This window comes from Nycticebus coucang, chromosome 22, assembly GCF_027406575.1.
Source record: "Nycticebus coucang isolate mNycCou1 chromosome 22, mNycCou1.pri, whole genome shotgun sequence".
NCBI lineage: Eukaryota > Metazoa > Chordata > Mammalia > Primates > Lorisidae > Nycticebus > Nycticebus coucang.
Window position 1 is genome coordinate 3812315 of NC_069801.1, and position 13981 is coordinate 3826295.

At 55.9% G+C, this 13981-nt stretch overlaps 1 protein-coding gene across 9 annotated transcripts in view; it reads right to left on the reverse strand.

Moving 5' to 3' along the window:
- Positions 1–13981, reverse strand: part of CHD5 (chromodomain helicase DNA binding protein 5) — a 63701-nt gene that overhangs the window by 21797 nt on the left and 27923 nt on the right. For 7 of the 9 annotated variants that reach the window (XM_053576553.1, XM_053576554.1, XM_053576555.1 and 4 more), the window contains 13 exons: positions 13343–13509; positions 12940–13161; positions 10562–10768; positions 10123–10334; positions 9562–9693; positions 9362–9470; positions 8311–8502; positions 8021–8221; positions 3959–4096; positions 3732–3853; positions 2799–2972; positions 2248–2389; positions 452–583 (listed from right to left, as the gene is read on the reverse strand). In XM_053576553.1, coding sequence (XP_053432528.1) covers positions 452–583; positions 2248–2389; positions 2799–2972; positions 3732–3853; positions 3959–4096; positions 8021–8221; positions 8311–8502; positions 9362–9470; positions 9562–9693; positions 10123–10334; positions 10562–10768; positions 12940–13161; positions 13343–13509 — 2150 coding nt within the window. The remainder of the gene's footprint in view (positions 1–451; positions 584–2247; positions 2390–2798; positions 2973–3731; positions 3854–3958; positions 4097–8020; positions 8222–8310; positions 8503–9361; positions 9471–9561; positions 9694–10122; positions 10335–10561; positions 10769–12939; positions 13162–13342; positions 13510–13981) is intronic. The other 2 variants (XM_053576562.1, XM_053576561.1) reach the window with 2 other exon arrangements.

Below are 13981 nucleotides of genomic sequence, written 5' to 3' on the forward strand. Positions count from 1 at the left end.
ATGACAGATGCAAACAAAGGAACAGAGGGACAAATGCACAAATATCCTGGGCCAGACAGCTCTGTCTCTGACTGCTCAAAACACTACAATGCCAGTGAACCTTCAGGATCAAGCTGGAGAGAGGGGCTCCTCCCAAGCTAGTCCCAGGGCCCCTACTTAATGAGATGCCAGCTGCAGGAGAGGGAGAAGAGCAGGGGAGAGGGGGGCAAGCCTGGATGTGCCGGCCAGAAGGGGCAACGCGAGGGAGATGCCGGTCTTTACAGCAAACTGTCCTGAGCTCCTGGACTTGGCAGTCAGCCAGCTCCCGGGCAGCGTCATGCCAGGGCCCAAGGATGACCCCTGACACGCAGCCATGCAGCCCACACAGCATTGACACCTGAGGGGCAGCCTTAAGCACCAACACAGGATGCTTCTGTGGGGTGTGGAGCTGGACACAGCATCGGGCTGTCACCTGGGAGAAGATGAGCACACGGTGCCCCTCGTCACGCAGCTTCTTCAGCATCTTCTGCAGCAGCATGAGCTTCCCCGAGGACTTGACCAGGGAGCTGCCGTCGTAGGAGCCGTTAGGCAAGACAGGGGCCTCCTACAGACACAGCAGAAGTGGGGTGAGGCAGGCTGTCCTCCTCTCTGACTCTGCACCAGACAGGCCGCAGAGGACAGATAAGGGTCTAGCATGGGCTGACTGCCCATCTGCCCTGCTAAGCATGAGGCCCAGACCCAAGCCAGCCAGGCTGAATAGCAAGGGACAGGCTGTGGCTCGCACGGGCCCTGGCTCCAGTCACCGCGTCCCCAGGCAGGGTTCAGAGGGCTGCCAGCCCTGCCCTTGTTCCTGTTTCCTGGTTGTTCACTGAGACATCAGTGACTGAACAGATGCCACAGAGTCTGAAACTAAACCGGCCTTCCCAGCAGGAGCTTGGCCTGGTTGCGGTGGTCACTGCAGGGCGCATCCAGGCAGGGCCAGCACTCTCACCCCCGCTGGGCAGAACATCAAGCAGAGGGTAAGTCCCAGCAGAGGTTCCACCACACCAGAGCCAGCGGGGTTGCCCGCAAGGCTAGGTCATCCTCAGCACAACCTCCCACGCCTGACTCTGCAACTCTCTTTCTCATGAGGGGATGGAGGCGTAAGTTTTAGAGGCTTAAATTAGAACCTGAACCCAAACAGCAGTGACAGAGACGACAGTGCGGTCCAACACCAGCTCAGCACTCAGCGCACCAGTGCTGCAAGGGCACTCCAGCTGGCATTTTATAGAGGAAGGGCTGAGGCTCAGAACTAACCATAAGCTTCCCTCCGGCCACAGAGCTGCAGCCTGGGTCTAAGCTCAGGTGTGTCCGACTTCAGGCCCTGGGGTCTCAGCCATGGCTACACCTGGGACTCACCCTGGGAGTTGGTTAAAAACAGGAGTCCCAGCTTGGCACCCGTAGCTCAATGGTTAGGGCGCCAGCCACATGCACTAGGGCTGGTAGGTTCAAACCCAGTGAGGGCCTGCTAAGCAACGATGACAACAACAAAAATAGCCAGGTATTGTGGCAGGTGCCTGTAGTCCCAGCTACTTGGGAGGCTAAGGCAAGGCAAGAGAATCACTTAAGCTCAAGAGTTTGAGGTTGCTGTGAGCTGTGACGCCACAGCACTCTACCGAGAGCAACATAATGAAACTCTGTCTCAAAAAAAAAAAAACAAAACAGAAGAGTCCCGTGCCAGGGCTCTGCCCTCCCTCCGTTGGTGACCAAGTGAAGCCAGGTCCATCCCTCAGAATCCTGCCCTGGGGTCCCACGGTGCTGAAGCTGGAGGGGACGCTGGGTCGACCTCATGTCTCCCTTACTTTGTAGGTCATGGGAAGAGGCAGAGGGAAGGGCGGCGCCTGTGGCTCAGTCGGTAAGGCGCCGGCCCCATATACCGAGGGTGGCGGGTTCAAACCCGGCCCCGGCCAAACTGCAACCAAAAAACAGCCAGGCGTTGTGGTGGGTGCCTGTAGTCCCAGCTACTTGGGAGGCTGAGGCAAGAGAATCGCTTAAGCCCAGGGGTTGGAGGTTGCTGTGAGCTGTGTGAGGCCGCGGCACTCTATGGAGGGCCATAAAGTGAGACTCCACCTCTACAAAAAAAAAAAAAAAAGAGGCAGAGGGAAGGGAAGGGTTCAGAGAGTTCTCCTAGCACAAGGGGGATACCTGTCATCTCCAGGTCATCATTGTTGGGGAAATGCCAAGGGCCTAAGCCACAGAGCACCTGACACAGCAGCCTTGGGCACCTACCACGGCGGCCACAGGGAAGAGATAGGGGTGGTTGCAGCACTTCTTCAGGTCCATCATGATGTTGAGTAGTGACACCTGGTTCCCACCCCCCTTGGAGTTCAGTGCCTCGAAGTTCCGTGTGAGGATGAACTTGTAGTACTTCCTGTAGGGGGCACAGGACAGGCAGGCTGCACCCCTGGGCCAGGCCAGCCTCCCGGGGGCACCCCCTCCCTGCTCTCCAGGGAGGCTTTGGGGCTCCTGATGACCAAGCACCTACATACAGGGAGACCTGGGCATCCCTGACAGGTGCAGCCACAGGCCCAGCATCACCCTGTAAGCTCCTAGGGAACAGGCTAGAACTCAGGCAGCCCAGACTCTGGTCACTAAAACCCACCAAGAGGCCCTAAGAAGGAAGCGTAGGCTAACAGTGAGCTGCAGCCTGGGTGGGGCCGGCGAGGCACCCCAGGAATCCCAAGCTGGGGCTGCAAGGAGGGCAGCTGAGCAGACAAGCCCGAGGTGGGGCAGGAGGGAAGCTGTTCCAGGATGGGGCCCTAGTGAGCCCCATCACTCACTTTTGCATCTGGCTGAGCTCTACACGGACAATGAGCTCGGTCTTGGCCGGCATGTTCTTGAACACGTCAGCCTTGAGCCGCCTGAGCATGTGTGGCCCCAGCAGGTCATGCAGCTTCTTGATCTGGTCTTCCTTGGAGATGTCAGCAAACTCTTCCAGGAAGCCCTCCAGGTTGCTGCAACAAAGAGCTGAGATAAGCACAGGAGCAGAGGACTAGAGCAGGCCAAGCCCTCTGCAGAGGGAGTCAGGATTGAGACTGAGGGTGCAGGGTGCAGGATCCAGCCGACTAGCGAGTGGGTGGGGGAACCCTGGCATTGTCCTGAGTGTCATCTCAACTTGTGAGCCTATGTTACCCTGCACACACCCCTCTCTCTCCCAGACATGTGGCTTTTCATCCTTAAGGGCTTTTCATCCTTAAAGCCGTCCCATGTAGGAGACTATTACCCAGATTACAGATAAGAAAGCTGAGCCTAATGGGCCCCCAAGACCATGCAAAAGCTGCCCTCAAATCTACGCCTCCTAATTCCAAAATCAGCTCTCTTCAAACCGGAGCAGAATGGGGCAGGAGGCTGGGGCTCTGGGGCTCCGTCTCCACCACCCCTGCCCCCTGCCCTCACTGTGCCCACATGAGCCACTTGGGTATCACTGGAAATAATGGAGGAAGCCAGGGATATGGGGGCCAGGACAGGTGCCCCAGAGGAGGCCCATGAGGTCTTAAGGGGCAGAGCTAAGGGGAAATGTAGATATTAGCAGCAGCTGGTGTTTCCCAGGGACCCGGCATATGCTGGTGCCACGCCCCTCTGCAGGACGTCACAGAGGGACCACACGGCTGGTGCTCCTATTTTGCTGATAAGGAAATCAAGGCTCAGCACATGTCAGCACCAAGACAGCCGTAGCCCCACCACCCACATCCCTGCCTGGCCCAGTGACTCACTTGAACCTCTCTGGAGTCAGGAAGTTGAGGAGATGGAACAGTTCCTCCAGGTTATTCTGAAGGGGGGTCCCCGTAAGCAGCAGCTTGTAATCGATCTTGTAGCTGTTCAGGACCCTAAAGAACTTAGGGGAGGAGAGGGACTCCCATCAGGGTATAGGGCAGCCACTCACCCAGGGCAGCTCTGGGGTCTGGCAATCTCCCCGAGCCCCATGGCCAGTACCACCTACCTTGGACTGGTTGTTCTTGAGCCGGTGGGCCTCGTCCACCACGAGACAGGCCCACTCGATGGAGCCCAGGATGGCCTGGTCAATGGTGATAAGCTCGTAGGAGGTCAGCAGGACATGGAACTTGATCTGCACTTCTTTCTGGAGGGGAAGAGGCACGTTTGGAAAAGCAGAGCTGGGAGCAGAGCAGACCAAAGTCTCAAAAGACCAAGAGTCAAGAAGAGGTATGGCTGGGAACCCCACAAACACTCCAAGGAGCCCTGGAGCCAGGCCAGCCAGACAGCAGAGAGAACACACAGACCAGGGGTGCAACTGAGGCCCAGAGCACACCCCGAGACAGGCTGGTGTTTAGGGGAATGAAAAATAACCACCACACCAACCTCTGCTCACAACAGTACTAGCTGCCACCGATGGGTAGATGGTACAAGACAAGCCCTGTGCCCCAGAGGAGCCCCATGAGGTGTTGTGGGGCAGAGCCCTTTTCTCCACTCTCACCTCACCCCAGGAGCCGAATGAGTAAACTGTCACTACACTGTCACTGTCTCCAGTCTGAGCTCACACGGCCTCAAGATGGAGCACTCTCCTAGGTTTCCATGGCTAACAAATGGCAGGGCCAGAAACTGAACAGAAAGAGGGACCCCATACTCTGGGTTTAAGAATTTGAAATTCTTAATCAAATTTGAATTTGTGTTTCAGAAGACAGTCCCAGGGCACAGTGGAGCATGCAAGGTGACTCCTCCTTCTCAGGCCCCAGTTCCCTGCACCCACCAGGTGACCACTGTGCCCGGCCACCTTTGGGTGCTAGTGGGAAGAAGGTCAGGTGCATGCTCCATGCACCAACTCGCAGGGCGGGACTGCTTAAGCAGGTCTGCCTTCCCCAGCCAGGATCCCCATGCTCGAGGAAGCACGACATGAAAAAGCAAAATAAACAGCATGGCAAGTTGAGAGAAAGGCCAGGGAAAGAAGGAAAAAACTATTTCTGCATTTGAACAAGGGACCCTGCATTTTCATTTTGCACTGGGCCCACCAGTGTTGCAGCCCATCCAAGCCAAGCCAGCCTCTCCCAGCAACCCAAGTCCCCAGGAAAGGATCAGAGAGAGGCGAGGGAGCCCCACTGCAGAGGCGTAGCCTGCAGGGGGCACCTGGGTTTGCCTGCAGCCCTGGCCTTTTCTGCTGGGACCTTTGTCAACTTAATTAACGACCCCAAGAGTCAGTCTCCTCACCTATCTGCATGAGGAATGCCTTGAGAATTCAAAGAACTAACCCGTTCCTCAAAAGATCAAAAAAATAAACCTGGGCACAGTAGCTCACGCCTTTTGTAATCCCAGCACTCTGAGAAACCAAGGCGAGTGGATTGCTTGAGCTCAGAAGTTTGAAATCAGCCTGAGCAAGAGTAAGACCCTGTCTCTACTAAAAATAGAAAAACTAGCCATGGTAGTCTACTCTGGGTGACAGAGTGAGACTCTGTCTCAAAAAAATAAAAATAAAAAAAGAAGTGATGGCTCAGCACCTGTAGCTCAGTGGCTAGGGCACCGGCCACATACACCAGAGCTGGCGGGTTCAAATCAAGACCGGGCCTGCCAAACAAGGACAGCTACAACCAAAAAAAAAAAAAAAAAAGTGAAAGCAGGGACCAGAAGGGATCTTCACACATCTGTGTTCACATAAGCACTATTTACAGTAAGCAAAAGGTAGATGTAACTCAAGTGTCCATCCACAGAGAAACAGATAAACAAAACGTTTGTCTCTACCCATATGACAGGACATTAGTCAGCCCTAGTAAGGACGCCATTCTGACCACACTCTGACACGGATGAGTCCGGAGGATATTCTGCTAAGTGAAATAAGCCAGTTACAAAAAGTCACATACTTTCTGATTCCACTCTCAGGAGGTCCCCGGAGTAGTCAGATTCAGAGAAGACAGCAGAACGGTGGCGGCCAAAGACTGGGGGTGGGGATGGATGGGAGTTTGCATTTAATGGAGACAAGAGTTTACATTTTGCAAGAGGAAGAGTTCTGGAGAGACCGGCTGGGTAACACTGTGAATGGTCTTAACGTTAACGAATTGGACTCTTTTTTTTGAGACAAAGTCTCACCCTGTCACCCTGGATAGAGTGCTGTGATGTCAGCCTAGTTCACAACAAAACTCAATCTCCTGGGCTAAAGCGATCTTCCCGCCTTGGCCTCCTGAATAGCTGGGACTACAGGTGCCTGCCACCTTGCCTGTCTAGTTTTTCTATTTTTAGAAAAGATGGACTCTCACTCTTGCTCAGGCTGGTTTCAAACTCCTGAGCTCAAGGAATCTTCCTGCCTCAGCCTCCCAGAGTACTGGGATTACATGCAGAAACTACTATGCCTGTCCTCTGCTCTTTTTTTTTTTTTTTTTGAGACAGAGTCTCACTATGTCACCCTCGTAGAGTGCAGTGACGTCACAGCTCACAGCAACCTCAAACTCTTGGGCTTAACCAATTCTCTTCTTTCAGCCAAGTAGCTGGGACTACAGGCATCTGCCATAACACCTGGCCATTTTTTTTGGTTGTAGTTGTCATTGTTGTTAACAGTCCCTGGCTGAGCTCAGGTGTATGTGGCTGGCACCCTACTCGCTGAGCTATGGGCACCACGCCTGCTCTTTTTTTTTTTTTTTTTCCAGTTTCTGGCCAGAGCTGGGTTTGAACTCACCACCTCCAGCATATGGGGCCGGTGCCCTACCCCTTTGAGCCACAGGCGCCACCCTCTGCTTTTTTTTTTTAAGAGACAGGTTCTTGCTATGTTGGCCAGGCTAGAAGGCAGTGGCTATTCACAGGTACAGTCATAGTGCACTACAGCCTCAAATTCATGCTCAGCCTCCGGGGTAGCTGGGAATCCAAGTGCATACCACCATGCCTGGCTGAACCATACCCTTAAGGTAAGGCTAGGCATGGCGGCTCATGCCCATAATCCTTGTACTTCATGAAGCTGAGGCAGGAGGATCACTTGAGGCCAGCAGTTCAAGACCAGCCTGGTCAATAACAAGGCCTCCTTGTCTCTATAACAAATAAAAAATTAATCAGAGGTGGTAGAACACACCCAGTAGTCCCAGCTACTCAGGAGGCTGAGGTAGGAGGACTGTTTGAGCTCAGAGGTTGGAGGTTATAGTGAACCATAGATGCCACTGCACTCTAGCCCAGATAACAGGGCAAGACTGTCTCAAAAAAATAAAATAAAAAATAATTTCAAATTATATATAAAACCAGCGCATGGTACCCCATGATTGCATTAATGTACACAGCTATGATTTAATAAAAAATAAATAGTTACGATGGTTAAATTTTTTTTTCTTTGTCACCCTCAATAGAGTGCCATGTCATCACAGCTCACAGCAACCTCTAGCTCCTGGGTTTAGGCGATTCTCTTGCCTCAGCCTCCCAAGTAGCTAGGAATGATGGTTAAGTTTTATGTTATAAATATTTTACCTCAATTTTTTAAATAACAAAATAAATAACAAAAAGAAGAGCTAAGTCTGAGAAGTGCCTGACATTCAGGAAGGTCCTGACGGGAACCCAAGTGAAGTTCACAGCAACCTCAAAGTCCCGGCTTCAAGAGATCCTCCCTCCTCAGCCTCCCAGAGTGGTGGGATTACAAGTGTGAGCCACCATGCCCAGCGAGTGGTGTCTTTATAAGATGATAAGAGACGAAGGGGAGAACCTCACAGGAAAACGGGCAGAAACTGCAGTGATGCAGCCATTAGCCAGGGACACCTGGAGCCACCAGAGCTGGGAGAAGGTAGGAAGGCAGGCTCCTCCCTGAGAGCCTTCAGAGGAGCACAGCCCTGCCCACACGCTGAGTTCAGACTTCTGGCCTCCATGAGTGAGAGAGCACACTTCTGTTGTTTGCTGCCACCCACAGTTGTGATGGTGGATGGGTGATGTTTGAGCAGCCCCAGAAAATTGTCAAAGGCAGCAACTTCATGGCTACGGCAGATCCTTCACCCACCTGCCTGCCAGCTGCCACCAAAGCCAGGCTCAGGGACCCCCATGCCAGACTGGGCGCCTCTCCAGGGGCCTCCCTGAGGTAACGGATGCCTACCTTCATGCGGAACACCTTCTTCCCACTCCGAATGGCATTGTCCTCAAAGGAGAACTCATTCTCGCGGATGACAGAGCGGCTCTCCTTGTCTCCCGTGTAGGTGACCACATAGAAGTCGGGCGCCCACATCTCAAACTCACGTTCCCAGTTGATGATAGTGGAGAGGGGGGCACTGACCAGGTAGGGCCCCTTGGAATGGCCCTGGCAAGATGAACAGAAGCAGTGAGACTGCCCGACTGCCCTCGGCCAGCGCCACTGCCCCTCCCCAGCCGCCCAGCCCACCTGCCCACCTCCTTGTACAGGGAGTAGAGAAAGACAATGGTCTGCACTGTCTTGCCCAGACCCATCTCGTCAGCCAAGATGGTGTCAGTGCCCTGGGCCCAAGAGAAGCGCAGCCAGTTGAGGCCCTCCAGCTGGTACGGGTGCAACGTGCCCCCGGTAGAGTCGATGTACCATGGCTGCTTGTCAAACTTGACTGTAGGCTGCGGGAGAGACAGAGGTTCAAGCACACCCCAAATCCCAGGCCGCTGGAGGCCACCCAACAGGACTTAGCATGTGCAGTCCTTCTGCCTAGAATACTCTTCCCATCCTGTCTTCCTAACTCTTCTTCAGGTCTCACTGGAACACCTCTTCTTCCAGGAAACCCTCCCTGACTCCCAGCCTGGCTTAAGTGCTCCTACAATGTCCTCCCGTGGTGGCTGGCCCTAGACGTCTTCTATCAGGGAAAGTTCCTGATGGCCAAACAGCCTGACTTTTAGCCCAGCTGTCAGTAGCACACTGGTATTGTTCACCGCCTCCTCCAAGGCCCGGGCCCAGGACACAGTGGGCACTTATTCAATATGTGTTGGATGAACAACAGAACAGATGCACGTCCGGGGCACGCTCCAAGCCTCTGTGCCTGCCATGGCCGGCACCTCCACTTGGTCCTCAACATTTGCCTCTGATCCTACAGCTCAAGGCCACCTCCCCCATGTAGTCCTCCCAGGGGACAGGACCATTCGCGTTCCCTTAGCATCTGACATGTGTGTGACAGTCTCCAGACTTTCTGTGTTCTTTGCATACCCATCACAGGCCCCTAGAAGATGGTGCACTTCCTGTCCCCAAAGGTCAGCCCAGGGCCAGGTGCTGGCAGATGCTCAGAATGCTTTGCTAAATCAACTGTGCTGGTGTTCCTCCCAGGTAAGAATGGCATGTCATCAGCTGTATGTGAGCAGGCCTTCCTGCTGCCCCAGCCTGCACAAGCCTGACTCAGTGTGCATAAGCCAGGAGGGCCCAGGAAGTGCCAAGCTGGCCATGGACGGGCCCTGGGAACCCCACACGAGTGCCCTGCACTCCACTCACATCCACAATGGGTGTGTCTGGCGGCTTCTCCTGCTTGTCGTCCCGCAGCTTCTTGCCCTTCTTGATCAGCCTCTTGGGCAGCCTAGTGTCCTCCCCCAACATCAGCTCCCTGGGAAAGGGCATTGGATGCAATGAGCAAAGCTGGGGCCAGGAGGAGGGCCCCAGCGCCGGCGCCCAGCAGCCCAACCGCTGCGGCCCACCTGTGGCCCCAGTAGGCCTGCTTCAGGTTGTCGTAGTAGGGGATGTCAATGTCATCAATCTCCCACGTGCACTGGTCATAGGGCAGGTCTTTCCACTTGATCAGGTAGTGCACGTCCCCCTTCTTATCAAAGCTGCAATCCAAGGAACAGATGGGGGGGGAGCGGGTCACTCAGGGCAGTGGCCACACCTGGGTCTGACGAAGGCCACCTGCAAAACCACTCACGCCACGGTCCCCTGGGATCCTGGCCAGCAGCTCCACAGAGGTGCAGAAGCTTGCCCAGGGCCACCCTGCTAGTGAGAGGGGGACGTGGGTACCCTGACACTGAGAGGCTGTGCCAACAGAGGGGCAAAGAGCCAGCATCCAGCCCCTGCTGCAGGGATGAATCCCACCCCATCATGGGGTCTGGATGCAGGAAATCACCAGCGGTTGGGAGCTCTGGACCCATGGTTCCGGATGGCTGCCCCAAGGGAAAGGCCCCAGTGCCCTGCCCCATGCCGGTTTCACAGAGTGAAGGAGCCACTGCGCCCCAGGCCCACAGCCACCCCCTGCCGGCACGCACCTGTGGTTCAGGATACGGTGGATCATCATCCACTCCGGCTTGATGCCGTAGCGGTAGAAGCGCTCCTCCATCTTGGCATAGAGGGGGTCTTTGTTCTTCCTCTTCTCGCTCTTGCCGTCCTCATCACCAGAGCCGTAGTCGAAGGGCGGCGGCTCGTCCATGTCGTTCTTCCTTTGATAGTTGCGGTACATCACCGTGTGGTACAGCTCCAGCTGCTCCGGGGTAGGGCATGTGTGTCCAGTAACGGAGGGAGGGGGCCAGGGTCCCAGCTCCCAACACAGCACCTCACCCCTAGCCCAGGTCCCAGGCAGGAGAGGCCTTGCTCCCAGCCTCGCACTCCCCAACTCCCAACAATGCCCCTCACTCGGCCCCTTCCCACCAACGCTGCAGAGTTGCAGGGGCTCACACCAGGCGCTGAGCCCTGGCACAGGTGCCTCACCTGCAGCTCCTTCACCCAGGAGCAGTGCCAGTAGGAGAGCCCAGCCCACTTGACAAAGAACTCTCTTTCCGGGATGCCCTCTAGGGGCTTGGGCGGTGGTATGCCCGGCTCCACCTCAGGTCCTGGCAGCCCCACCATAAAAGGGGCTGGGGGCTCCGTCCACTTCCAGTGTAGAATCCGTTGGACTTTGCCCTTCAGTGGGGGGCACTGTGGACAGAGGAGGACCCCCAGGTTTAGGCCTTAGGCACTAGGCCCCGCCCAGATGCTCCCAGAACAGCAGCCTGTCACATGAGCTCCCTCCACCCGGCTGCACTGTCCCCAAGTCAGAACAGCATGGCAGTAACCCCATGACAATCCAGATGGAACCTACACACCCTGTGGACACAGGAGGTGGCCAGCGTGGGGGACAGTAGAGTGGGCAGCCGAGGCCAAGACTTTGTTTTCTTTGTGTGTTTTTTTGGGGGTTTCTTTTGAGACAGAGTTTTACTTTGTCGTCCCTGGTAGAGTGCCGTGGCGTCACAACTCAGCAACCTCAAACTCTTGGCCTCAAGCGATTCTCTTGTCTCAGCCTCACAAGTAGCTAGGATTACAAGCACCCACCACAGCGCTAAGCTATTTTTTAGAGACAGGGTCTGGCACTTGCTCAGGCAATCCACCTGCCTCAGCCTCCCAGAGTATTAGGATTACAAGCATGAGCCACGGCGTCGGCCAGAGCCCAAGGACCCCTATCTGTGGGCTTCCTGCTTCTCTACCTCTTGCTAGAGCCCCCTGAGAGAAGGTCACATCATGTCATGACTTCCGAGCACCCATGGAGTACGACCTCCCCCTGCCTGAAGCTCAGAGTCAGAGTAGCCCTGCTCACCAGCCCTCACCCAGACTTGGCTGCACCCAGGCACCAGAGATATACTTCAGGAGCCCTGATGTGTTCCAGGATCCCAGAGAGATGCTAGCTGGCAAAGGTCATGAACACCACCCTCTGCGTACCCGGCACACTACCCCAAGATGTCTCAGAGCAATACTGGCCCTCAAAAGGCGGTTCTGAACCTGGCTGGACCAGAGTAGGGGAGGACAGACTCAGGGAGGTAGCTCTGTCAGGGAGGGCAGGTCCCAGCTCTGCACCACCTATCCTTGGAACCTCGTGTAAGCCTCCTGAGCTCATCTCCTCATCTGTAAAACCTCCCTTCCCCCTCCTAGGATCGTTGTGGAGGTCAAATCACATAGGAAGGCCCACAAAGCTCTAGAGTCACCTTCCTTTGCCCTTAGTTATAGCAAAGGCTGAGAGGCAGAGGAGGAGGCGGCGGGAGGGCAGGAAAAGAGCCTTCTCCACTGGCTCTGAGGGGAGTATGGAAGGGCACCCTCCTTCCCCGACCTCAAGCTCCCACCCAACCTGCCCCTATCTGTACCTTGCAGAGAAGGCCCTGGACGGACCTCAGCCCCTACTCCCCTCCCAGCCCAGGACCTCCCACCAATTCCAAGAAAGCACAGAAGGCTGTACGCATGAAAAGGGTCCTCCCCAGATGCCTACGCAGACACGGACATGCATGTGCGCACACTACACAGCCCGGATACACACGGGATGACAGAGGGCTAACCACAGCACAGCCCAGATACACACAGGATGACAGAGGGCTAACCACAGCACAGCTCAGGACCCAGGGGGCATGGAAGACCCAGCCCTGGGAGTGGGTCAGGAAGACAACTCAGATGCCTGCTGTGATTGGGAGTGAAGGGCACTCCCCTCTCCTTGCAGAAAATGAGGCTTCAGCCTCATGAGCCTCCTACCCTCTCTACCCCCAGCCTCAGGACAGGAGGTACGTCCAGAGTGGCACCAGCCACCTGGGTCTCAGTGGACAGACAGTTCTGCCATCGTATGGCCTTAGGCAAGTCACTTTACCTCCCTGAGCCTCAATTTTCTTATCTAAAAATGAAAATAAACAACATGGTACTAGAATAGTTGGTGAAGTTAGGGGAATACTGTGAAGCACTTGGTGCAGGCAAACACAGGGCTGTGGTGTCAGCATGACCACGCCTGTCTTTCCACAGTGCTTCCGGGATAAACTGTGGAAAGAATCCCCTCCTCAAGTCTGGGGTGGGGATTTGGAAGCAGAGGGGGCCTGAGAGAAGGGGGGCCGGGCTGGGTGGGAGGGGCCTCAAGAGGGGCGGGCCTGAACTTCCAGGGGCGGGGCCTTGACTAGGAGCGCCCCACAGTGGGCAGGATTTGTCCCTGGAGGAGGGATGGGGCTTTGTCAATGGGGAGGCCTGACTCGGGCAGGCAAGGTGGGGCCTGAGCCAGCGTAGGTGGACCCTTGTCAAGAGTCCCCCCTGGAGGGTGAGGCTTGTCCCCCCGGTGGGCGGGGCGGCGCGGGCGGAGCACTCACAGTACAGCGCGGGCAGAGCCATTCACCGTTTGGGATCTCGGATAGCGGCGGGTTGAGGCAGTGCAGATGGTAAGAGGATGGGCAGGCATCGCAGCACAGCAGCTCACCACCGTCCTTGCACACGCGGCAGAACTCCATGTGGTCGTCCTCCTCCTCCTCACAGCCGCCCTCCTCCTCCTCCTCGTCGTCCTCCTTAGGCTCCCACTGGATCCCCTCCTTCTCCTGGAGCAGGAGCAGGAAGCCCGGGTGGAGGCATCATGAGCCAGGTCCCCCCACACTAGCCCTGACTCCCTCCTGTCCCCACAGCACCTCCCCCCATTCTGCTCCCAGGTGACATTCTGCACCCCGGCCAGGAAGCCAGGTGTGGACCACCCCCCAGCCCAGACCTCTGCCCAAGGCTTACGCAGTGCGGGCAGCTCCACTTGCCCTCGGGAGCCTTCTCCAACTCTGGGTCGAGGCAGACGAGATGGTAGGCCCGTGGGCAGGTGTCACACAAGATGATCTCACCTCCCTGCTGGCACACCTCACAGTAGTCCTGGTGGTCCGTCTCGTAGCCATCACCATCATCAACTGGGATGGGAGAGAGGCAGTCATGCTGGGGCTCATGCCCACTCCTGGTGCACAGCAGTCTCCACCACCCCGGCCAGATAAGCACATTAATAGCTAATGGATGGGTGGATGGGTGGGTGAAGCAGTGGGCTAAACAAATGGGGGAATGGCCAAGGCAGTAAGAGAGTAAAGAGATGCATAGAAGATGGGAAGAGGAGAGGAGGAAGGAGGGCAGGGAGGGAGAGTGGGTGGGTGAATACACAAATAAATGGATGGACAAATGCACGGATGGATAAAAGGAGAGGAGGAGGGGATGGAGGAGCCAGGACGGGGTGAGGGCACAGGTGGGCATCAGGAGGATGGCAGAGGGGTGGGTGACTGAATGGGGCAGCACTCCCCGCTCCAGTCCCTAACTGCCAGCACAAACGCCCTGGGTGGCTCAGACCACAGGTGCCTTGTTCTTTTTCTTTCTTGGCTGGGACAGGACACTGAG